The 26992-nt window shown below is 38.0% G+C and overlaps 2 protein-coding genes across 8 annotated transcripts in view; one reads left to right on the forward strand and one right to left on the reverse strand.

Annotated features, from left to right (window-relative positions):
- LOC131586022 (sterile alpha motif domain-containing protein 9-like) overlaps positions 1 to 26992 on the forward strand; it is a 248996-nt gene that overhangs the window by 105799 nt on the left and 116205 nt on the right. The window lies entirely within an intron of this gene.
- Positions 899 to 26657, reverse strand: RHOT1 (ras homolog family member T1). Of its 7 annotated transcripts, none has more exons than XM_058852761.1 (21): positions 26486 to 26657; positions 22817 to 22875; positions 20921 to 21002; positions 19955 to 19998; positions 19132 to 19185; positions 18722 to 18774; positions 18079 to 18187; positions 17423 to 17524; positions 15955 to 16053; positions 15442 to 15550; positions 14785 to 14905; positions 14011 to 14095; positions 13499 to 13644; positions 12784 to 12884; positions 12417 to 12547; positions 11980 to 12063; positions 11124 to 11243; positions 10592 to 10794; positions 9097 to 9219; positions 3515 to 3658; positions 899 to 2062 (listed from the first exon to the last, which is right to left on the reverse strand). In XM_058852761.1, the coding sequence occupies exons 1-21, from the start codon at positions 26520 to 26522 to the stop codon at positions 1945 to 1947; spliced, it is 2124 nt and encodes a 707-aa protein (XP_058708744.1). In that variant the 5' UTR covers positions 26523 to 26657; the 3' UTR covers positions 899 to 1944. The 7 variants fall into 7 exon arrangements, with proteins under 7 accessions (XP_058708744.1, XP_058708747.1, XP_058708750.1 ...); XM_058852765.1 differs by having other exon boundaries at positions 1929 to 2062; positions 3515 to 3614; positions 26486 to 26656; XM_058852766.1 differs by having other exon boundaries at positions 1954 to 2062; positions 3495 to 3614; positions 26486 to 26656.

The following is a 26992-nucleotide window of genomic DNA, read 5'->3' on the forward strand; positions in this document are numbered from 1 at the left end:
GTATGCTATTGCCTAAGAAAATTCCTGTCCCCAAACCACGGTGGAAGGCCTGTTTTATATAAGCAGGCAGTGATCCCCTCCGTGCCTCACCTGCGCTGACCGCCTCGGGCCGTGAGGGAGGGCGGGCAGCGCCTCAGGGCAGGGGCGCTTCCCTCAGGGGGCGGCAGAACCCGCCGGGCTGACGGGGCCTTTCTAGGCGGGACCTCCCGCTCCCCCTGGGCCGGGCTGACGGGCACTTTCCATGCAGGATCTCCCGCTCCCCCTGGGCCGGGCTGACGGGCACTTTCCATGCAGGATCTCCCGCTCCCCCTGGGCCGGGCTGGGCTGACGGAGCCTTTCCATGCAGGATCTCCCGCTCCCCCCGGGCCGGGCCGGGCTGACGGGGCCGTTTCCCGCTCCCGCCAGTCCCGGGCTCAGCGCGGCCCCGTGAGCTCGGCGGCAGCGCCCCCTGGCGGCCGCTCCCAGGAGGGCCGGGGTCTCTCGGGGGATTCCCTCGGGAGCATCCCCGGACTCGGAGCTCACAGCTCCCCGGCAACTGCTGGACACTGCTGGAGCCTGTTCAATCAGCACGAAAATACTCACCAATTCACTGCCCACAGCATCCGAAACCCCACTGAACTATTTGGTCTTTTCTCCCAGTGTTTTACTCAACAGTAAATATAAAATTCATGGTTGACTATTTGCATCTTAGCTTTAAAGTATCATAGAAGGCACTTTGGTTTCTGATTTAAATCAGAAATAAACTTCTAATGGATGCATGAGAGAAACTACACTGCTGAGACATGTAACCTCCAACAAGTGAGGGCACCAGCAGCAACAATTCACATAAAGGATGAAGTTCTGTTAAACTCCACCTTTTGGGGCACAGAAAGGTAAAGAAAAGTAAGAAAAACACAGACACAGTACACAGTTATTTTATTGAAATACTTGAAAAGGCCAGCAATGGAAAAATAGGTTTGTCACGAGGAATTTAATGTTTGGTTTACTTGATCATTAAAAAAGCTGTGTCTATAGCTTTCTAGCCCATTACAGAATGCACTGTGATCCATGCAACTAATATACTACAGTAGAATAGGCACTGTGTACTATTGTAGTTTTCTCTTATACACAGCTTCCAATGAGTATGACTGACAGATGTGAGAAATTAAACTGCAACACTTTCCAAATTATAAGTTTATAACATACAAAATCTGCTCGTCTTGATTCATGTGGACTGTAAAACACAACATAGTGAAAAATGAAAAACACAGGTTACATACAGTGTATGAAGTTGACCTGTCAGTTTTCAAAGTTTACTTTTTTTTTTCCTTTTAAAAGGAAAACCAGACTCTAAATATGTCACTGGTCATGTAAAATACAAAATCATAGGCCAGGACAGCAAAGGTAACTCATTCCTGAAATACATGATTAGAGGGGCAAATTTGTTCGTCAGTTAAAAAAATGAATGAAAATCACAAATTCTGCCTGGTATAGCTTATAGTCCAAAAAGATGAAGTCACTTCAGATGAAAGTGAAATAAATAAGCAAACCTTGAGGAAATATGATCCTTGAGTTGAGTCTACTCTACTGAAAATGAATTTCACCTATACACTAGAATGTCACCATAGTGAACATCTAAGAACGGTATTTTGAATAGGTTTTTGGGAAGCAATGTCTTACTTGCTTTAATATGTACAAGTTATTTACAACAAATTCCCTTTTGGCCTCACAAGTTAAGCCATTTTAGCTGGCAGTTAAGATGCAATTCCTTTTTTTCCACACATTACACAATACTGTAGTTAGAGCTATAATTTAAAATAATCTTATGCATGAATTACAAATATTAATAAAGTAACTCTGCATATATAAATATTTCTAGCAGAATTTAAAGCATTCAGAATGTACATAAAAGTGGTTATTTATTTATTTATTTATTTGGTAGGGCCAGATGTGCTTCTTCTCAGATCATCGCTGCTTTAGTAGTGCTTTGTACATGGCAAAACCCAAAACTGCAAACACAGTAGCACCAAAACTTGCTCGGAGCCAGAACGTTGAGCTCTTGAGGTCTGCTTGCGTCACATGCCTGAAATTTAACACACATACAAAACCAGGTTAATTCCATGACAGGAACTCCAGACAGCTTGTGCTAAACTACTCTGCTTTTGGAAATTCATCACTACACTTGTCACAGGCAAACAGCTCACAATTCAGCCTTATTAGCACTTTACAGTCATTTTGCTTTTCTTAAAGCTCAGGATTTGATCTTCAGCCCTGACCACATCCAATCTCCCTGAAGTCAGAGCGCTCACATGGCTGAGGAGAAATGCAGGAGCAGATAATGACTCATGGATGTGGGGAGGGCAGGGTGTCTCCTTTCAGAGTACAAGCAAGCATTCAGGAAAATGAAACAAAAATAGCTACAAATAATTAATAACTCATAGTGAGAACAACTCTGTCCAGCAAAATCCTTTTTTCTTTCTTTCTTTTCTAAATGTTGACTTTAATGTTTCTGCTTTTCCATGAAAAACTTCCCAGTCCTGTTGAATATATACTTTTTCTATCCCCCCAAAAAAAGTTTACTGACAAGTAGCAAGTAATATTTTTCCAAAAGCTAGAATCAAACAATTTTTAAATCCCTTTCTTCCCAGTAGTCACAAGAACAGCAACAGAAACAGTCATCCAACACCAAGCTGAAAGCTAAGAGAGAGTGCAAGTGAAACAAGCAGTGATGATGGCACCAACAGAAAAAGACAGTATGGAGTGACTGTATGACAGAAAAAGCCACATCTCACATGACAGTAGAGACAGGCAATGACCCAACTCTCCCAAATATTGCAAGAAGTCTGTGAACATGCTCAGTTAAACACCCTTGACAGCAGTCTGAAGTATGACAGCTTACCAGAAAGCAGGAGCTACCATTTAAAACAAGTTATCATAAATGCCATAATTCAAAGCACAGAAAGTTCCTAAACAATAGTAAAGTTTATTTTTTTGTTTGTTTACTTTAGAGATATAACTCAGAATAGAACTTCACTAGCCTACATATTTTATATTTGTTAATCACCACGGGCTACTCAGTGAAGCTGCAGGAGGGTTAAGTAAAGGAGCACAGAGATCCTAAGCACACACAGGAGTTCATAGAGTGAGAACTGCAGAGCTGTAGCTCACAAGCTGTTTAACAGAGCAGGAATTGCTACCTGCTATCAAAACACACAAAACCAGTTTTGGATATACTTTAGTAGACATTTGCAGGAGCTGTATCAGCCAGATAATTAATCAGTGTTCTGCCATACCACATGCTGAAGAACAGGCTCTTTGATGCACACACAGCTGCTCTTTAGTCTAAAAAATCCTGATCTTATGTAAGAATGTCTTGCTGGGTTATAGAACAGACCAAATCCAAGAATTCCTGCAAGCATTAGTTTTTCTACAGCTAGTTTTGACAAAGTCTCTGCAAACTGGATGTCAAGTGCCTTGTTGAGGGATAGAAAGGGAAAATGCAATGGCAAAGTCACCTGGGTTTGGCTGTTGTTACCTGTCTTCAAGCAAACGTGGACCAAGAGATGACTCCATGAAGATGGAATCTTCTACAGAGTGGACGGCGTGCACCTGCTGCATAATCCTGCTCTCCTCGTCTGCTAACAGCATGGCCCCCACCTCAGCTAGGTAGGCTCTTAACCTTTTCACACACATGCACAGTGCAGTTCATTGCATGGCTCAACAACAGCAACCCTCTCAAATCAAAAAGCCCAGAGAATTTCTGATTTATAGCCACCTAGCCCCTGATTCTTGCGCAGTTGCTAAAAACTTAGTGCTCGGGGAAAACCAGAAACAAATAGAATTTGTGCTTTTAATAAGCTATGTATGTTTTCATGTAGCTAAATGCCATTGCTTTAAGGACAAACAAACCTGTTCAAGAAACTGGATTTCTCTTCCCACTCCATCTCCACAGCCTCAACTTCCATGTGTCCCACAGGACACTGCAATACCCCTGCACCATATATGCACATCAGCTGTAAAACTGATGAGATCTCACTACTGTTGAGAACTCAAAGACTATTTTATCACTACAGTGGTAGTTTGGGGTAATTTCTAAGTAAAAGGCTGTAAAATCCTTGTCTTCAGATCTGTAAATTATAAAACTAATCTGTGTATGTAAAATGAATCACTTGTAGGTAATATGATTTTACTTGATTATATTACAAGTTCTGTTGGATAGTACACAGTACCTATTCTACTGCTGGATGAGTATTTGTCTAAGTAGCAAGTCTCCAGTTTAATTTGGTAAATTCAAATGCCCAACTATTTTAAAACCCCATCCCCTTAAATATGCAAATTAATGTTTAAATTGCAAATTAATACTTTTACTTGCTTCATAAAGCACTCTCACATCTAGATTTTCTGATTCCTATCTATAGTTTGCCCTGTTTTGCACATGTCCATATTTAATAGAATGCAAGAAAATTGCTGAGCACGCTTCATCCTTCTAAAAACAATTAACATGTTCTCAGTCATGATAAAATCCTCTTGTAATGTCTAAAGGGAAACTAAATTGGCTTTGATCCCTTTTCTAAGCCTAACAATAGCAGACTCTTTCATTTAAATAAGGAACTAATTCGAGACAGGGACTTGTTCTACAACCTCAAGGAAATCTACTCCAAATGTCTCAGCCTGAAAATCCAAAGTTTTAAATGTTAACTGAAATTCAGAACATTATGGATGTCTAACTGCTTTACAACTTCATAAACATCCAATTTTTCTTCTTTCAATGTTCCTTATGCTGTCATAAAGTCCATTTTTACAACTTTAATCTTTAATATTGTTTAGCTGCCATTAAAGGAACAAAAAAAAAAAATCTGAGATAATAAAAAGGGATCAATATTTGTTTCTAGTGCAGGTTCCTTGACATGAAGGTGGCTACAATGCACAAAATCCTTTTTCAATACACACTGAAAAATTCCACCTTTTCAAAAAATAACATTCAAACTTTTTTTCAGCCTATTTGTGTTTATGAAACTAATTTTCACCAGTGGTGGAAATTTTTACTGCCTTGTTAGTAAGAGAGTAAGATTAGAAAAAATATTCTCTCCAAGGGTAAAACATCTAAATAGATGGGCACTTTTACGCAGAGAGTAATAGTCAGGACTCCATAAATTAAGCTATACTTGAAACTCTTGCTTATTGATAATAAGACAGGCTGCTGTGTGTACTTAATCATACAATTAGTTCCACAGATACAAGTCTAGTTATTAGTTCCACAGATAAAAGTCTAGAAATCTTGCCTTTGGCACAAAATTCAGATTTTAATGCACATTTTGGAAATAAATAAAGAAAAAATGGTGGTTTTTTATTCAACCTACTCCTAAGAGTGAGCCAAATACCTTGTCACTTGTTGAATAAGATCTTTGAAATCTGAACAGTCTTTTTTTTTCAAGAGATTTTAACAACTCACAAGAAGTTTTTCACATGCACTTGCCAAGAGGTTTACTGAGCATGCATGCCATGGCTACACACAGAAAACTGCTGAGTTATGGGTTGATGCTGACACTTTTCCCTAGGTCAGAGCGGAATAATTGCCATGTCTGGGAAGGTTTATCCTTAAATAGAGAAGTTAAAAAACATTCCTATAGGAACTTCCAAAGCATTTTAAAAGCAGACTGCTGAGCCCAACAGGCTGCTCACATGGCTACTCACAGCAGAACTCAAAACAAGTTAATGCAGCAGCCTGCTCTGACAAAGGTTCCTAGCATTAAATATAAGCAAATGAATTCCAAAAGCATCATGTAACCTGCACGAGCTGCTGCAGCTTCCCTTCAAGGCACATGTTTTCCTAGGATGCAAACTAAGTCCAGCAGTTAGAATTTTCCCCCATGCATTAGTCATCTAAAATGTGAAAAGCTCCAAATGCATCTTGTTATCCACAGAACCTCAAAATGGATGTAAAATGCCAATTCATTACATTCTGTTTAGAAGGAAATCAGTGAACATAGCTTTGCAAATTTTTATGCAGTCTAGGGCATCAAACAGCTTAGAGAAGGAGAAAAATAAATTAGCAATTTCTAATGTCCTAATATAATTTTGGGAGTGTCATTTAGTAATGTCCTATTTTGGGGGACACCTAAGTGTAGAGATAGATTTCTGCAGTTAGATTTAATGGCAATATACAAGTTTTGAAAAAAAAACAAAAAACAACTGTGTACACTGCACATAGTGAAAGGTAAATCCTGGATTATACTCTTAGAACTTTCCCATTATTACAGGAAAATACTACAAAAATGTATTGTGTTAACTTTAATTTCACAGAAGGAAGGTTGTCACAGAAAGCAAAACCTTGCTAATAATTCTTGAAACAACCAGGTTTCATACGAAAGTATAATTTCACTTAAATTCCTCAATGTTCTAAAAACTTCAGAAAGAAAATATCTTCTGAGAAGTCTCCTTGCTGAACAACACAATTCTCATGCATTAGGATCATCATATTTTGAAACGAACTTAGCTGACAGAAAAAATACCACTACTATACAAGCAAAAGGCATCATGGATAATTTGAAACCAAGGAAAAAAAAAAGTCAAAAATCTGAGCTCATCATTAAAGAAAAGGTTAGAACAACAAAAGCAAAAATCCTGCTTTTGGTAAAACAATGTAGTAAAAAGAGATTAGGTGCCAGCCAGCCAAATATAAGTGAACACCTAAAGGAAAGAAGAAATTAAAACTATAAAAATACTACAGGATATTAGCAAGTCTCATACAAGCATGTCAAGTGCTTTGAATGCTGTGCCTCCTTCCTCAAAGAATCAACGAAATGTGACCCTGGGTAGTTCAAACCAACACAGCAGTCTCCAAGCTGAACTTGCCTTTCTGACAGCCTGTAACTCTCAGGTGAGCCCCTGAAGTTTATCCACAGATGAGGAACTGAGTGGGGCATGAACAAGTTTCACAGTTCAACAGAGGCAATGTTCTTCCTTTAGTTACTACAGTGGGAATATTCAAATAGGATTTTATATTGTGCCTTGGTAACAGTGTTTAGGGGTTACTTAGCAACAAAGGGCACATGAATGGGTCCAGTGTGAAAAATTTCAGTTTACCTGAAAAGCTTCCACAGCCTAAGGGAATAGGAGGGGATCAGGAGAATCAAGTATTTGTGAGAAACCTCCTTCCCCCATCAGTTATCTAACTTTTGCCCATCTGACCTCATGGTAAGTACTTGTAAAGGCAAAATAAGAGAACTTATAAAAACTATCTGAATCAGAAAGTCCTTCTTGATCCAAATACTTTCTCTAATCTAATCACACATCATTAAATGGATAGAAATCCATCTCCACCCTCCTGGGCCTACAATGGCCCCTCTTGTTTACAGGTATCCCAGCTCTATCATATGTGCAGTTATGCAGCAGCTCACATGCTGAATGGTAAATAACCTGCAGCAAGGTGTTTGGTTAGGGAGCTGGTGAGATGAAGTGAGCATGCTGGAAACCTGGAACAAACCCTAGTGACTGAGAGACAAGCGGATTCTAGCAAATAATTCTTCTTTCTGGAGGGAAGCATTTACGCAGAATTCTCCTCATTTGAATTACAGGCTTTTTAGGCAGTCGTGGATTCCTATGTTTGTTTCAGTCTCCCTAGTGATAAGGTGCGGAAGCATCCCAAACCTCAAAAAAAGATTTCAGTACCCTGCGATCCTGACAGCACTTCAGAGGAATTAAGCTCAATGTCTAATGCAGGACTCAAAAAAACCCATACAATAGAGAAACAAACCACAACAGCGAATGGAGCAACCCATACCAGTTCCAAAACATGAAGATGTGTTAGAGGTGATTTCAGCCTCAAGAATGAAGAGCTGGAATTTTCTAGTAGTGACTGCTCAATGAAGTTTTCGAGTGACAACATGCAAAGATTGCTGTTTCAAGGGATTTCTGTCTATGGGATGACTGCTGTAGAAGAGATGCAGCATGAAGAGACTCACTCATTCAGTCTTATCCTAAGCTACTGAGTTTCTCACCCTTCCTTGAATTCTCACTCTGCAGTTAACACTCGTATCTTGGATTAAAGTGGTATTTGACAAGGCAAATGCTCAGTCCTATAGGTGGGTGTATCAGCAGACCTCCTACATGTGTCATTTGCATTTACAGGAGACAGACATTCTTAGGTGGAGCAGCTACATCTGAAATCTTGCAACAAGTAGTAACATCCATGGACCAATAGCATGTCGGGATACTCCAACCATGGCCTTCAAATAAACACATTTACCATCTAAGCCTCCAAGCACGCCATGGAGCATGGAACCACTGCACTGCAATCATTGGTTTGAACTCCCATTTGCTGGGGTGAGATGATAAGTGCTGAGGTGTTAGTAAATCCTGTGTGTCAAAAACTGTCTGCAGTACACACAGGACAAGCTATAGCACTGTTTTCAATGCTGAAAACCAGTTATCTCTCTTTACCAATTGTTTTTCCAAAAGTATCTGGAAATGCAAATGTTTAAGCATTTACCACTTCTTACATGTTGCATTTCATTCTGAGAGGAACTGGATGTTAAAAGATCTGGATTATTTTTTAACACAAAATGCCCACTCTTTGTGTAAACCAAGCATAACACACACACACGCACACACACACAGAGAAATTCTACAAACTCCCAAATATCAAATTAGCAACTATAAATATGTAATATGTTACATGATGCTGCTTTAGGTCTAGCTGTGCCTTTATGAAAATATCTGTGTAACTGGGATCTAAAAGGCACTACCTCTAATCAATACTAAACAAACCTGTAATGTCTCAAGTGAGAAACATTACACAGACTTGTAGACACTACTTAATGTCTATTAGCAGTTCCCTAAAAACACAGTCCTAATTCCTGCACAGTATTTCTGCAACCACAAAGTGCCTGAATCAACAACCAAATTGGTAATGTTTCAGAAAAAATGACTGAACTAAGCTCCAAAGAACCCCCAAGTTAAACCAAGTTTAATAATTCCATGACAATTATTAAAGTATTGGCCTATTTAGTGGATATGGAGTGAAAAATCTGCAGTATATAAGGTTACCAATTGCTTTTTCAAAGACACCCTTTATTTTAAAAGCACACCTGGTACCTAGTAAATAAAGTTAAGGACCTGTTAAGAACTGCAGTGAAGAGTTTGTTCTTTACAGATTGCAGCAAGTCTGAGTTGAGGAAGTTCTGACAGATGCAAAATGTACACCTGTTGCAGGCGCACATACAGCGTAACCGGGCATGGCTGCGAAAACACACAGAAGGACAGGAGTTGAAATCTTGCTCATTAAATCAGGTGCACATTAGGACTGTGCCACAACCAAGAGAGAGATTTAGGAATAAAAGGTACATTTGAATGAGTAAGGAGAGGAGGAAAAAAAATACACCGGGAAAGAAAGGGTACGACTACAGCTGTGCAGAATTTAAAGGTTAGAGTTTCTACATCTTGGACATTTTAGTGTCACCACTGTATACAGATCTTAACAGCAAAACAGAAACATGAATGAAAATGTTTGTTGAATTTATACAAGTTCCCATAAAAGGGAAGCATTTAAAGGCTTCTGAGTATATCTGCACAGCAATAGGTAACACCCCTTTTTCAAAGGAAAGGAAGCCACATTTTCTACCACTTCGAATGCACTCTTTACAGGGTGAGCGTTGCCTCTATTTTTCCCACCCTACCAAACACACATGCTTGAAAACTAAGGGAGAAGCAGGAATATTGATATGACAGACATTTGGTCAGTGCTACACTTCAGTGGTTTCCCAGTATTCCAGTGCTACAAAATGAACACAAGAGAAAGAAAAAAAAACAACCCAAAAACAAAACTAAAGCCTTACAGATGTAAACCAGTAAATTCAGTTTCAAATAATTAAAAACACCCTATCATTTTGGGTGAAAGTGACATTAGTTCTATTTATTTTAAAACAAATGTCAGCTGTCATACTAGACTCCATCTGCTGTAATATTTATGTAGTTCATCACCATATTAAAAGCTTCACCCACCAAAAAAAGAGATGCAAAATGAGTTTAGCAACAGTGAGAGGTGTAGTGAAGGAGAATCTCAGTTTAAGTGTCTTGTACCTGAAGTCCAAGGACGTTTATAAAAAAATTGTATTAAATTTGTAAGATTTATTAAATGAATGAACTGAAGCACATAGTAATAAACACCCTGAAAACAAAAAGTACTTTAAGCAGTGCATCGGGGAAACTGTTGTGCACAACGGTGCCGTTGCTTGTTATCAGCTGTCGAGTTGAGCTACCAACAAGGATTACAGTAAAACTCTCAAAAATATCAAGGTATGAAAAGTGATATACTTTTTGTATCTCCAATACAGACCAAACAGAGCCCTGTTTGTTGGAATTTGCATCATGAGCTGGATGAACTAGGGTATTCTTCAAAAACACCTTAGCAACAATTGCTGAGACTGATTTCTGTGTTGGATATATGCCAAGTTCCTCAATTTGCAATAGTTTAAATATTCTTTTCAGGCCATTCATGTCTCTCTGTTGCTAAAGCTCAGTGAGGCAGTTCCATCCTGTGGCTAACGATGGCATGCAGTGAGTGGTGCTGTGTGACCATGCACATGGAAAACAGAACAGCTCCAGTACTTACGGATACATTGCCATAGTTGTCAGCTTAACAAAGATATCCTTACTCGGCACATCAGCAGTATTACAAGTAAAGGCTTGGGGTGGAGGCATTTTGTGTTTTTTGCAGAATTCAGCAGGAGAAATACTATATTCCTGTCTAACTTCATGCAAGTCGGACTTGGCAGCTACCACTAAACATGGTATTCTGCTGTCCATGAAGTGCTGCTGCAAATTTAAAGAAAAAAAGTGAAAGAAACAGTGTATCACACATTAACAGGCTGTATTCCACTGGTTGCAGCAGCATTAAGATATATTCATGGCACTGAAGTCAGGCATTTCTTTCTAGAAGCAGAGCAGTTTACATAGAAAAGTAGATGTTTGCTTTGTATGAGTAACAGAACTGCACCACTGCTAAAGCACCCTGATATATAACCACCACTTAGAAATAAAATGTCTTTTAAGCACTAGAACCAGTGTATAGGTCAGGTAACTGATACTGAATATTTAGTCAGTGAGAAGAAATATAGAGGTTTGTAAATATAAACTCTACAAACCTTAAAAATCCTGGCACAATACTCAAAGGATTTAGGATTACTGACATCATATACCAGGCACACAGCATCGCATATGGTCTCAGCATCAGTTAAAAAGTCTGAGTCACTGACATCGTGTAACTGGAAAAAAAGATGGTTGCAGAGGGAGAAAAGCTTGTCATTATGCAGTTAAAGGAATTCTGTAACTCATCTCATAATTTTATGGCTTATTTTTATGTATCCTTCAAGCTAATGGACTGACAATGGGCAGATTTAATGAAAAAGAACAGTAGGAATTTACCATGCAGCCAGCATATGTGAGTTGTTAACATTACATCTGCAGGCAATCACCACCTCAACAAAAAAAGTGATGGTTACTTTAAAACAAAGGCTTAGACACCCACAGAAATGGGCATTCATCCTACAGAGGAAAACCACAGAGCAGGACTGGATCTCAGAAAACAAAGAAAGAGATCTTATTATCATAAAGGAAAACTAGAATGGAACAAGCCTTCAAGAACTGATTTCTCCCACTGAACACTAATTTTAGCTATTCTAATCACTCTATGTGACAGATGCTTCTTACTGAATAGGTAGACTGACTTCTGATCATTTATGACATGTATTTGATATGCTGCAGTGGGTTCACAAATGGACTAGGTTTTGTACAACTAAGATCAAGGTTTCAAAAATAACAGGTCTGATCAGGATCGGCTGAATTATCAACAAAAAAACCCAGAAGTTATTTGGGACAGAAAATAACTGGGGAAGATCCACATTAAGATGATAGAATTAAAATGAGTTTAGAAGGCTCTGAGTAATTCACTGAATTGTAACATTAATCAGTTTTAGGCAAACAAGAATGAGGCAACCTTACCAGCAAGTATTTTTCCTGTCCATATACATAGACTGTATTAATGGCATAGTAAGATTTGTGTTCTGCACGTATTTGCCTCTGTCTCTGAAAAGGAAGAATTTCATGTTAGACCATAGCAACTTTTCCCTTCAGGTTAGATTTGAACAGCTGGTTTACCCCATTTATTAATTAATTAAAATTATAGTAATCTTTGGGTTATTTTGCAAGGAAAGGCATAGCTATAATCTATGATGTACATGTCATTATTGCATGCAGTAGACACTGCCAAAATAGAACAAAACCAAAAAAACCCCAAACTCCTCCTTAGTAATTCTGTATTTCCTCAAAGAAGTCTGCAAACTGAGTAATAACCATTAAAGCTCTAAGATAAATCACTTCTGCTCTCTAATCTAAACTCAAGAGCACATATAGGTGAATATAGGCAATATGTTTCTTACTATTAGATTTCTTCCAAGAAGAGCTTGAAGAACTCCACTTTTCCCACAGCCTTTCATTCCAACAACATTACATCGGAAGACATTTCGCTGAGTCTGTTTTTTCTGGAGGTCTATCTTTTTATCCCTTGTCACTTTTGGAAAAACACAAATATTTTTCACAAGATATAAATGCATGTGAAAACATGAAAATGCACACAAAACAATCTCTCAAAAATATTAAAGGTTTCACTTGAGCAGAAAGCAAAAGAGAGTAAATGAAAATAGATGAACCATTAAAATTTTACTTTATTTTTATTATATTTTATTTATATTTATTTTTAGCATATTTCCAAATTTAAATTTCTGTATTGTATCAAATTTTTATTACCTGTAATTGCTGATGCTTGAGATTCTTGTTCTGAAAGTATGGAGTACCCTAAATAACCCAGGTACTCCAGGCAACGCTGCACATCCAGGTATGTGGTTAGTCTGGCAGAGGAGACAAAAGAACTTTAAATTGTCACCATCTGGGGTATTAATTCTTTATAATACTGAAACAATCCTTATCTCCTATCTCCAGACTGACATGAAAGAAACATTCCTGGCACTATGCAGTACTGAAGGACAAAAGACTCTGAGAATAATTGGTGATAATTTCACCAGTCTTACTGGTCACCAAACTCTATGAAGGCAGTACTTGCTGAGGCCTATCAGCCCACACTGTATTTTCTCATCTCCCCAAATAATGTTTTTCTCATTTTCTGTATTTTAAATTGGGAAAAAAACCACTCATTATCAAGCATCATTTTTTCAAACCATCTCTAAGAGGCAGAACAACAGCAATAACATTTCAACAGGGATCAAAGGGATTTCCACATTTTGAAGAGACACTTCTTGACTGTTAGCACTAAATACTGGCCAAATCCTGAACAGGTTATAACAACAGTCTGAAGATCAAGCCACTGGATTGCTAAAAATTCTTGACTGTTTGGATATTTTCAACTATACAACTTCTTCTCTTTCCAATAGTTTTTAGAGGAATCTACAAAGACATGATCATATCCAAAATTCACAACTACTAAAATGTCCTGTATCACACTTACGTCCACTGTGAGAGAAACCCTTGGTAAGTGATCCATCCTCTTTCATTTGTACAAACTGTGTTGTTCACATCAGGTCCCCATGGCATGTAAGGGAAGACTTTGAACAAGTCTTTGAGTTCATCAGGAGATAAAGCACAATCTCTATCCTGAAACAAAATATGGTATCAGACATAATATAATTTGTGTCTATTCTAAACTGGTATTTTCTTGCTGTATACTTGCAAAATTCAAGAAACTAAGCTTATTTCTTTTTAATCATTGTTCTTTCCTTGTTTTTGAATAAGATTAAATGTATGAGCTAGTTAAAAACAATTTGGTACTACAGCTGTAACTGCCAAGTCTACTTGTAGACAATCATAAGCTGCAGGTTAGCTCTGGCTCCACAGATTAAGCTAACGCCAGTTTCTGAATAAAATTGCATCATGATAAAAATGCATTTTTGTTAGCAAAACTCCTGACAAACCAAGGCTTGTAAATATAAAGACACACACACACTCAAATGAAATGCTTACCAAATCATGTTTATCAAAAATACTTTGAAGAAACAAGTATGCATGATGATTTAGTTCTGTTGTGCAGTCAGGGGGAATTTTTAAGCTGTTTATCAAAAACAAAAACAAATACAAGAAGCATTAATTGTTTATGAAATACAGAACATTAAAACTCAAAATACATACTTTATGAATTTTAACGTTTAGTATCTGACCTTGGCACTTAACTTGAATAATTTATCTTCACACAGATCAAAGCACATACTTTTTATTAGGAATTATAAAATGATGAGTGAGTGCCTTTATATTATATAATATATAGCTCTACAGTAATCACATTTTTGTTGGTTTGCTTTATTTTTTGGGGTTTGGGTTTTTTTAATAAAAAATGATGCAGTTACATTTTTTAACACAAGCCACATAATGGGTCAATCTCTTAACTTTGTAATTTGAGGCTTTTCAATAGGTCTCAAATGCTATGAAAATACTGACAAGTCTTTTAGAATTTAATGCCACATACAATAAGCAACTGCTCAGATTTATGTTCCAGTTTTGTATTTAGAATCTCTTCTGCCACCTTTCTTACCAAGAAAGAGAACAGAACATGATCTGGCACAAGGAAATTCTTCCCTCGTGGTGTTGTCACATGAAGGTTTTGGCTGGGTGGTCATTAAGTAAGGGAGGTACTTGACATAACAATGTGTTAAATTAACACACTGCCATAACCCTCTCCTCCTGCCAAAGCAGGAGCAGCACAGCCTAAACTCAAGTTTAGAAAGCTGAAGTGGTACATACGGAGGGAACAGGTACTCTGGTGTAAGCTCTAAGTCATCATCGTAGCCAAAGCGACGCAAAACAGTCCAAGTTGTCTCATGCCTTCCTCGCTGAATGAAAAGTGTGTGTAGAAAAAGAAAACCTAAAAATCAAAAACAGTGAAATCTTAAGGCCCTGAAGTGCTTTACCTGTTACAAGTGTTTTCAATAGAATCAGTATCAGACTTGGAAACAAAAAAAGCTTGAAATACACATTAGGATTTTAATGGGTAATATCTATCTATAATGGGCAGACTGAACATTCAGAAATCATGATATTTGTAAAATAATCCCCTTGGTTTTCTGTTGTTGGTTTTTCCAGTAGTAGCATTTCAGAGCTGTATGACAAAAAAACCAATATTTTCAATAGTTTAAAACAAAAAGCTTTAGCCTGGAGGAACCTGGAGAGGGGTCTCATGGAAGACTGCTTTTAGTTTTCTTGTATCAAAACAACTGGGTAGGAGTTTTGTTTGGCACTTCCCAGGGATCCAAGAACACCGAGATATCACTGTTTAGTATGCTCAGCTCTTGCAGTCTGAAAATCAAGACGGAGATTGTATTCCAAAAGACCACTTTTTTCAAGTAAGAGTGATTATCAACTGTATAAAGACACATCTTCTAGGAGTTAAATAAGACTCACCTTTTAATGTCAATCCATTATCTGCAACTCCATCACTTAGGTTTTTCCTGACTACGTTCTTTACATCTTCCAAAGCCTGAGGTGCCAGTGGTGTATTGAAACAAATTCTCTAACACAAAACCCAAAAGCAGCATGTTAGGACAACTGGCTACTGAGCTGAACAAAGCATGTCCTGTATGAAATACAGCCTTAAACATTCTGATAAGCTAGTTAAGGACAATCCAATTTTTTTAGTGGAAATAAAGGTGTACAAATTGCATTTTATTTTTAAGTACATTGATAGATTTTTTAAATTTTGCTCTTGAACTCAAACTTGAACAATGGTAAGAAATAAAAATAATTTCATTTCTGTTTTTACAAATGCATTCTTCTATGCTGCACTTAAGACATAGTATTTAGGCCTGATTCCCTTACAGTTCACCTTCCTATTATTTATTCAAAACCAATCACTTGTTTTTCTAGAATTATACAATTCACCTTTAAGCATGGTGGAAAGATAAGCTAGAGAGGTACCTGAAAGAAGTTGAGCTCTGCATCGTTGAGAGTACCATCATTATCTTGATCAGAAATTCTAAAAATGCGAGTCAATGCTTTAATACAGGCAGGTTTCATCTAAGGAATAAAAGGAAGTTCAGTATCTTTCTAAGCTTGAATATAAAAAGATTACACTGAATGACACCAGGCAGCTCAATCACATGGAAACACACACTAGTCTTCATTTACAGTTTCAGAACAGAAACATTCATTCACAAGTACACATAAGTAAAAAGCAAGAGGAAATTAAAAAAATTATTTAGTAAATTTATCTCCATAAATTTAAAGAAATGACACATTAAATGTTTTTCTATTCAATTACTAGAAGAATCTCAAGCTCTTCACAAGCTGAAGGTTGCACTACTAAATTATTTGAAGAAAAATAAAACTCAGTTCTTTAAATTCAATCTTATTGCTATAGAAAACTTTAAGAAACAACTAAATATTTTTTCCCCCAAAACATTTTTTGGTGGGGAAAAAAAAACCCTTAAGATCCCAGTGCTTTGCAAAACTAAACAGGTCTACAACTACAGCCAGCTCGCTTCAAACATCAAATACTGAAAACCTTCACAGGGCTCATTCATCTACCAGGCAAAGCATTGAGCATATGGACTATCTCTAGGACAAAAGAACTGCTAGGATACCTTCCAAGTGAAGGAAAACAGACACTGGTAATTCTCTCCCAACAACTACTGTGATGATGGACTCTTCTCTTCACAGAGGTCACATAGATTGCATAGTGATTGGTTTTGGAAAACCAAAAAGATTTCAGCACAACAATTTTATCACAACATTACTAACTCATATAGATGATTCTGATGGAAGAAATCAAAACAGGGTTATTCTCTGATTCTCTACTTAACAAAGTATTTACAGCTGAAGCAACTTTCCTACTTCCCAATACTAAATGGATACAATTAGAGACTCTATTTGTATTTGCCCAGGAAATTATTTTTTAAAAAATACTCATTCATAATACACTCAGCTAACCACCTGATACCTAAAAACCAGACTCATCACTTGTTTCTTATCTGTTTTGCCAAAGTTTCACAAGATTCTCAGAAAAAAAAAATATATCAGGCCAAGTCTAGAGTTTCCCCTGAAATAAATGGAATTCCTGTGAAATGTACATCTAAAGAAGAACTGAAGACATAATTTGGGTCACATTACATTTGGCTCAAAGCCATTAGCAAAGCTTCTCGTTTTACCTAGCAGCTCACATGGGCAACAAAAACTGTCTTCACTGCTTTAAATGGAAAGACAGGTCAGGTTCATACATCACAAAACAACCCCCGTGGTTCTGGGATGCAATGCCTGACATTTGGGGGTGAGGTGCTGGTAACAGAACACACTAAAGGATGCAAAATCCACTGAAAAGGAAAGAACAGGAAAGTGATTCATTCTCCCCCCCCCCAATTATTTGCTCTGAGAATCTATGGATAAATACCTCTTTCTCCTCTGGACAATAAAGAGGACCTGTAGGATGTAGAACAGCTTTCTGTGCATAATAAAATAGTTCAGATATATTCTTCAAGTTTTTGGCTGAACACTGAAAGAGAAATCCTCACATTGATGAGCTAGTTTCTTGACTATTTGGCAATTTCTTCTGAAATTCAAGTAAGCATCAAATCTTTAAAGACTTAGTCCCCTCCTGTTGGTGAAGGACTGGTTAGGAAAAAAGACATCCAGCCCCTGTACAAATGAGGTTTCACTACAGTTTGCTGTCATACCAAGAACAGAAATAAAAAAGCTGTATCTCCTTTGGGAAAAGAACCAAAGAGACATATCCACATGTCCATATTAAATCAATTTTGAATACTTTGCAGACATCTGTCTGGCTTAATATTAAATTGAAAACCCTTGTTAAAGGGAAGTATGTGAGGAGGCTCTAAATATTAGAATTTGACAGTAACATTTCATTATACAATAGTGTTATCTTCCCTAAAGGAAGATAACATATAAATTCACGATTGTAATTACTCATGTTTGAAATATTTAGTTTGGAAAAAATAAGAATCCCTTTTTCTGCTATAAAGTTGCTATACATGCTTGGCAAGAATGTATTTTTTGTTACTTGCTTTAGCTTCAGAAAGTTTTGCATACCTCTACACACGTTTCTATCTCTGTATATTGATTCATAATGGGAAGGATAGTTTCCATACTGCTGTACTCCACTAGATCAGACTTGTTTCCAACTAATATAAGAGGCAGCCTAAAAACAAAAGAATATTAAGAGCTTTAAAGACAGATGGATAAAAATATGTATCTTAATTTAGCATTTTATGTCCCATCAGAAACCACTGTATTATTTTCAAGATGCAATTAAATGCCACTGGAGGCAATGGGCAAAACTAAATGACAGCAGTTTAAATAAAGTTTTGATATACACTTAAACAAAAATGTACTTCTTGTTGATTCCACACATTTAAATGCAATGGTAACTAATCAGACTGTTATTACCCAAACCAGCATCAATAGAAAAGCTATACAGATCATAGAGCCAAAGCCAGTTATACCACAGCAAATATAAACACACCTGGTAAAAGCTGCCCATAAAATTCAAAATAAATAACATTGCTGGCACATATAACAGACCTACATACTTCAAATCTCTTGCTGCTTGGACTTCTTATATAAACTTTAAGTTTAGTATTTGATTTTCTTAAACAATTAACATCCTCAACACTGTTCATTGACACCCATCGATGTGCAGCCTAATTCACACTTCTCATCTTTACTTAAGCACCTGCTATCTTTGTCTGTCCTTTCATTGATGAGAGGAATCCATCGACTCGTTACCTAAAGTGGGATTAAAAACAGACATTAAAAATACATATTCAAATTAAATATGACTGAACAGTGCACAAGTTTCATTACAACTGCTACTGCTTCTTTCCCAAAAAGGCACATACTGACCCACAAAGCAGGAAACAAAAATTGGAGCTGATTAATGAGCAACTTTCTCAGACAAGTGAAATGACTGAAAACTTGTAGGTTGAAATGGCACAAAAGCAAACCCGCATCTCTTCATCCTCTTAACAGCTGATCTCAAACTCCATCTCAGACATTTGAAATGTCTAATCCAGATTTCAGCTTGACATCAATTAACAGTGCACAAGTTACATCTCAATAATGGGATAAAAAGTGCTACTGTACCTTATCAATAGAATTCTTGTTGTTAACAGCATAGACTATACAAATCACATTTGCCTGTAATGAAAAGAAAGGCATGGAATTCCACTGTTCAGAAACCCCTGAGCAATACAGACAATTAAAAACCATACAAAACAACATCAGAGTAAACTCACTATAGAACTCTTCCTGTCTTGTTTAAGCTACTTGGAGCCTGAACAGCAAGGTTAAAACAAAGAACTTATATGGTGAGAAGTGCCCAAAAGCCTGTCTTGCAGTGTGACAGTCACAGCTTGTGCCTGCAGAAACCTGTGCCACCAGGAAATCCAAACTGAAGAGTCATAATGTGCAGCCTTCACTGAAGCACCAAACTAAATGCCAGAAATGGAACACAACACCATGACAGACTGCGCAGAAAATGTGCAAAGGTGCTCAAAAAGAACTGAAAATAGGAATCAGAAGGAATGACAAAATCACCAAGAAGCCTGTGCTATTCATAAATGCAATAGTACTGTGTGATAGAAGCAAAATGGATCTTTTCAAGGTAGAATTATTTATACAGAACTGGCTTGCTGATTAAAGGATATTTAGGTTCTGTCCTTTCACTTGGAAGGACAAAGCTCAATTCACCAACACAGTGCCAGTACCTACCTACTTTATTTAAGATTTCTTAAATAGATACATCTTTCCTATAGCACAAGTCACAAAACAAAATAGAAAATGCCAAGTAATAAAGTTTCTTTTCCTTCAATTCAAACTGAAGCCCATCTAATGAAGAGAACTTCAAAGGAAATACTTTTCCTAAACTAGGAAACACATTTTCTAGCAAACACTAAAATACACTTACCTGTGATATTTCATGGTAAAGCTGCTCATCACTTTGTTCTGCTTCTGCATTTGACAGAAGAAGTTATTAATTAATACCAAAACTTCTGCAAACATAATAAAAATAAATTCTGAAACTGAACTACTGTATTTCAGAATGCTCTTGAGACAAATATGTCAAAACCTTGTTATTTAAACTTCTTTTTATAAAATATTCTAATGAGTGCTCCTTCTAAAACAGTTATTAAATTCGTCCACTAATTCATAAGACAGAAACAGGCTGTTGCACATCAATTTTTTACAGCTATTTTGAACAGGAATAATTATATTTGCAGACAGGTTCTCTCTGGAACAAGTCATAGTTAGCATCCTTCTACATTTCTCAACAGTCCCTTCCTTCTATAATGCAACCTTTTATATCACAATATGACATATGTTGATTTTATTACAGTGGTGATGATTTTTATAGTGATACCAAGCTTCTGTTAACTGAATCTATGAAAAATTCACTCAATAGAAAGAAAAACTCCACATAAAATTTAAGATCAAGTCCAACAAAAACAACAGCAACAAAGTATTATTTCTTTTCCCAGGTGGTTAAACACATCAAAGATTATTTCCTCAGCAGTGATGGGAGAGAAGACAGGAAGGTACCTGCTAACATGGCCTGACTCTTGGCTTGCACTGTAAATGGTAGAAGGGTTTTTCTAGCTGTGCAACAGTTGCACAGATTTATGATAGCACATGAACCTTCAGAGTGCATCTAGTTATTTATTCAGTAGTAAGATTAAAATACAAGAAAAAAACCACAAAAGAGTAAACTGACACAAAATTATGACGTGTCCTAACTCAGAAATTCAGGAAGCTTCTACTTTATGCCAAGCTTCTGCCATCTGTAGCTCTGGTCCCAGACCTGTCTGACTGTGACTGGGACTGTTGAGTCAAACAATTCTACAGCAAATCAGTGATGGTACTGAGCAGTCCCTACCTGAATAATCCACTATGTGGGTTGGCACTCTTTCAGGAGTGACATCGGCTGGGATGGTGATTTCTTCAGCTCGGGGTGGAACCTGGGGTTGAAAGTAACAGCAAGAAAAAACCTTTCAAGATAATCCAGATGGTGAAAAAAGTCATATACTATAACACAGCTGCCACTTAGTCAACTTTAAACAGAGCAACTAATATTAGTTGTTCAAGTTGTTTAGCTATTTGAGTATTTTTGGGTTTTATTTGTTTGGTTTTCTTTTTTTAAAGTACTAAAAGTCACTGCTACCTTCTCATTTTTTACCTGTCTAGTTGCTACATATACTATTCTATGTCTATATACTATATAACAATGGAACTTCCTGCATGCTTTGCAGAAAAGCAATGCTGTTAAGGATACATTCAATGAATACTTCTGTAAAGCTCAAACCCACTCTATCCAACACCTAAACAAGCATGACAGACAAAATACAAGTCTCAATTATTACACAATTGTAACCTGACAACGTCCTTGCTTCTGACAGTGCTAAACATTAAATTCAGAAAAACCTGCAAAGCAAAACGTGATAGTAAAAAAAGCTAATTCTGAAAAATGCTGTAAACTCTGACAGCCCTTTTTTCAAAAGAACACTAATCCATATTCAGGAACAATCAACATTAACCTGATTTTAATGAGAATCTCCTATCTATTTATTGCCTTTCACCTGTTGACACTGAACTTTCATGATACTTTACTTTTAGAAAAACAAGGGAAAAAGAAAAGTCAATCACCCAAGTATGTCTCTTTGTAAAGCTTCATGCTCTGCTCAGATCTTCCTCAAGGGTGGTTACTGATAATACCCTGTACATTAAACACTTATTTCCAAGCCTGAAGTGCCTGTTAGACCCCATAATGTTGCTCTGATCTGCCTGACTAGCCTGAGGAACTGCGCAGGTCTCTTTCAGCAGCTTTTATAGGATGCAGTGTTTTTACAAAAGTTTTTTCTGTAATTTCAGGGAGATCTTGTGTTCTATATAAATTATGCTTTTTTCTTTCATGCGAATTTAGATAAATACTCTAGGTTATATTGCAGGAAGAAGCTAAGAAGTAAACAGAGGACTACAACTCACTGAATACAGTAAGAAACTACCTGCCAAAGGAACTGGATCTCCTTTTTACCTGCAAGGTTAGGAACTAAATTCAATTATGTTAACAAAATTCAGTTCTGTTTACAATCCAGTCTTGACTCCTGAACTGTGGTAACCTACTGATTTGCATTAAACCCAGAGCAGAGTAGATTCAAAGAGCAGCACATGATGTCTATTTTAAGACCTGTGATCAGAAGAAATAAACATTCATGTTTATGTGTAAAAAGCTTAACTATTTGCAGCAGCTGTGGTTCTTTATATGGAGCAAAGAAAACTATGTGCTGCTTTTTAAAGGAATAATATATAGAAGTAGCTTCTTCTGCAGTTTTTACTTCAAGAGTCAATAAAACATTCTTCAAAGACAGAAGTAAAGGCAATTCCTTGCTTAGTTAAAAAAGATGGCTAAGTTATACCCCCACAAATAATTGATGGTCCTGTCTCTTTCAGCACCTTCCCATTTATGTGTCTCTCACTGAAATATGCTGCCAATATATGGACCAACTACAGCTCTTTAAAGAGACTACCATTCATCACATATAAAACAACTTGTTTAATTAACAATATGAAAAATAAGAAAGACACTTAGATAAAACTTGAATTTCTAATCTTCACGCAGAGATATATTTAAACTTTCCTACCTCGCTCTTCCTTAAGTCACCTTTGCCAATTTAAACTTTATTTTGTTTTTAAACATTACTTTAGAGCAGAGTCTATTAACTTATTATATGACAGGATAGAAATAGAACTTAGAAAACAAATAAAAGTGCTCTACCTCTTCTGGGAATTCCTCACTGACAAGAGACATAATTAGTGATGTCTTCCCAACTCTGGCTGCAAAAGCATTAAAAACAGATATTAGATAATTTATTTTGTTAAACTTAACAGTTGTACCCTATCTTAAAATGGGAAGATTTTAAAAACATTTTCCAATTCACCACACAAAAAGTTTTAAGCTGTTGTTTAATCATATTAAATATGGATGATAGCAATTTTCTCATCATTTCTTTATTGCAAAAACTTGGCCTCCATCTCCCACTTCTGCATTTCATCCAGAAGGGAAGAGAATTCTGCTCTGCCTTACAGAGAAGAATTGCCAGTTTTAACCTTAACATAGAACACTGAAACAAACAAATAATCAAAACAAATTAGAAATACTTCAATATAACTTCAGAAATGGAAACAAAGAAAACATACAGAAAAGCATGTAGAAATTAACTGTTTTTATAGAATTCTTGATATGATGATTGCACTTTAGTCCTAAAATACCAAGGATAAGAACTGGATGAGAGCGCAGAAACAAAGTCTCCACTACTTTAACTACTTTTAAAGTGCAAGAGCTTAATCCGTTTCATACAAATGAGCTGTCCCCCACTAAAAGTGAAAAATACCCCAAGCCACCAACCCTTCTAAAGTCATAGTTTTCTTAATCCAAGATGATAATTTCAGCTTCAGTACCCACCCAACACTATTCAGTCAAATAAATGACTTTGTTTACCTGCAAAGTTCAGACTTCTGACATCACAACTTAGTTGCCTGATTTTGAGAAGTTCCAGTGTGACCACTTAAAAGCAAGAATTGGTAACTTCTCTCAGGGTTTCACTCTCTCAAAAGCCCTTCATCTGTCAATCTTCTGGTCCTCTGGAAGCCTTGTAAGACTATTACTGCTTTATTTGGTTTTGAGGCATTTCTTAAAAACCAAAACATTCATATTCAAATTTCCTCTGGGAGTGTCTATTTGCAACAGCTCTCAAGTTCAAGCAAAACTCAAGTTCACCCTGGATATACCAGCACCTCTGCCAGCAGGAATGTGCTACCAACCAAGGCACTGCTCACCATCAGTCAGAGCCTGGGTCACTGTTCCTACTGAAACCAACAGAAAATGTCACCAGGTGACAGAAGTTGTTCTGCTGATACCACTGCATTTACACTTCTCCATGTAATTGTATAGAATTCTGAATATGGAAGACAAAGAGGTGTGATTGTGCCACTGGTTGATTTTGTGCAGGAATTGGTGTTACTGATGATCCACTCAGTGTATATTCAACTTATCTAGGTCTATTTTTGGCACAGTAACATGTTCTGACATCCAGAAATAAAACCTTCTCTTTAACTTACCACGGTAAAGAGTAGTTGTAATAAAATTATGAAAAGCAAAGAAAAGCTGTTCTGAGGAAGAAGATTTCTGTTTTCCTTACAGAGAAGAGCTGTAAACTTTTCCCTGGTGGTACTCCCTGCAGAGAATCAGGTTGCAGGTTTCCCAATAGCAATGCAGTTGTGTTTCCATCAGAGATACTCAAATGAGCTAAAATCCTAACTTAAACTGCCAGGCATCCTCCTGCATCAACTCCATCTTAATTTTCATCCTGACAGAATTGAAGGAGCTTCAGAAGCTCTCCTATTTCCATACAGAAAAAAGATGAGTACTTTCCTTATAGGTAAGTAAAGTTATTCATTTTAGTGAAAATAGTGATGTGTATTTTGCACCTGACCAAGACAGTTCTAACTTGAAACAGTGGCAAACTGGCTTTGCAGATATAGAAACCCACTTCTTATGTCTGAAAATAGAAAATTATGTGTTACTGGTGAGTAAATGTTCAGTATTTAGAAGTGCTAGAACTTTCTAGAGTTCCTTGAGTTTTATGAAAATCCATAGGTTCTAGTATAGAGATTTGGGTTATTTTGTTCAAATCTAGGTCAACCTGCTGTCTTTCCCAATCTGTTTATAGTCCTAGAAATAACAGCCTAAACAGTATCAGCTGACTGGAATGAAGGAAAGCAGCACAGCACTTTATGATAGTTAATTTGTCTTTTTCCTCATATATAAGTCTTTTCTATCATGCTGCATAACATGCTCAAATATTCTGAAAATTACTGATTATTAAAAAATGATGTTTGTACCCTGCGTACAAGGACTAAACCAACTTAAACCTAAACTGTGGACAACTGGGGATGAAAAAGGCTGAGTTTTGGAACAGGCTTACAATAAAGAATTCTTGGCATATTTCAGATTCTGAACCTGATGGTCTGCTGTTACCATCTAACAAGTTTTATATGGTCTGGACTAACTTGTGGTTTCAGACCAATAAATACATATAACACACATACACAAAAGTCAGGACTGGCACTATAACTGACAAGTTTTACCAATTTGTAAAACAAATTTCTCCCTCCTCCTCACTACAAGTCAAACAAAAGTGTAACACAGAGATCCTCACAATCTCTGATGTGTGACATTTACTACACATTGCTGTATTTAAGAAACCTGTATCTTTAACATTCCCATTAGGACACACTGTGAACCTTGTAGCCAAAACAAAGTACCTGTTACACCTGTGCTGAAACTGCACAGAGCCAGCCCAGAACACAGCCTTGCAGTGAGGTAAATAGGGCATGTACTCTAAAGAGGAATTAAACTGTGTATTCAAAGGCACCAATTCCTAAACACAGTCATGCAAAACTAAGCAAATACAATCTTAATGGGTTAGCTCTTTCTGTACAGCGACAGCTCCCTCAAGATTCCTCCCTAGAAAAGTCACAGAGAGCCTTTCTATGCAGTACAGACAGAACCAACCTGCACTATAAAACAACAGCACAAACTGCACTATAAATATATATGGGGCATTCAATCCTCAGGAAAGCTTTGTTAGTAGTACCACATTCTTAGTATAACTAGGTAATTTCACTAATAACACTTGGTAATTACTCTGTATTCTTTCCCCTCGAGGAACTTAAGCTCACTTTGCAAACTAACAGAACCTCCTTGCTGCTATTTATACCGATGAGAAGGCTGAGCCTCTGCAAGCCTTGTCAATTATTCGGGTACCTAAGCGTGAATTTCAGGACACAATTTTAGGAACACATGAAAAAATCCAGACCAACATTAGCTCTGGCATACACGTATGTGTGTGCTATTTATCCAAGGTCACGCAGAAAGATAAAAGCAAAAAAAGTGATCGGGAGTCCCTGGCCCTAAATCCACAATACCCGACCTATAACCACTAGAAGCACATCAGGCCACTCATTTCCAAAGTAAATGGGAAACATGCAAGCGTGATTTTCACATGGGTACAAAAAAAAAAAAAGAAAGAAAGAAAGAAAAAAAAAAGAAAAAAAAAATAAATAAAATAAAAAGGAAACTAAAAGTTTAAACAGGCCGTGGCCAAATACGGGGCTAGAATTTCACCCCGGTGTCATCTCCAGGGACGTCCAAGCAGCACAATTCCAGCAAGTGCCGGCCGTGCTGGTGCCCAGAGCAGGGAGCGGAGGGGCTCCAGGCCGCGCTCCGAGAGGTCACAGCGAGCCCACCCCAACCTCTGCTCGCCCCGCGGGGCCGGCGCTGCCCCGGGCTCCCCGCCCGGGCCGGGCAGAGCCTCACGGAACCGGGGTGATGTGACAGCCGGCGGCCCGCACCTTTCCCCGGCCCCCCTGCCTCGGCACTCACGTTCTCCCACCAGCAGGATCCGCACGTCCTTCTTCATGGCCGCACTCGCTGCCCCCGGCCCGGGGCCGCTCACATCGGGCGGGGCGGCGGCGGCGGTGCCGCTGCGGCCTGGGCTGCCCGGGCTCCCTTCACGGAGCGGGGCGGGCGCGCTACGGCGGCTCGCGAGGGACCGGCCGCGAGCGGCGGCTGCGCGGGGCGGCGGCCGCCCCTGAGGGCGCGGGCGGGAGGCGGCGGCTCCTCGGGCTGGCAGTGACCGCAGCGAGCGCTGAGGGACAGCCCGCGGCGACCGGAGCACACCGGGGATCACCGAATCAGTGAAGCTGGGAAAGACCTGAGAGATCATCCCGTCCAACCTATGAGCCAACACCATCGGTATCAACCGAGTGCCATGTCCAGCACTTACACCTTAAACACCCCCAAGGATGGTGGCTCCAACCGGGGCAGCCCGTTCAAACGTTTCATCACCTAATCAGGAAATTCTTCCCACTGTTCAAGTAGTGACACAGC

This window comes from Poecile atricapillus, chromosome 17 (genome assembly GCF_030490865.1).
Source record: "Poecile atricapillus isolate bPoeAtr1 chromosome 17, bPoeAtr1.hap1, whole genome shotgun sequence".
Taxonomy (NCBI): Eukaryota; Metazoa; Chordata; class Aves; order Passeriformes; family Paridae; genus Poecile; species Poecile atricapillus.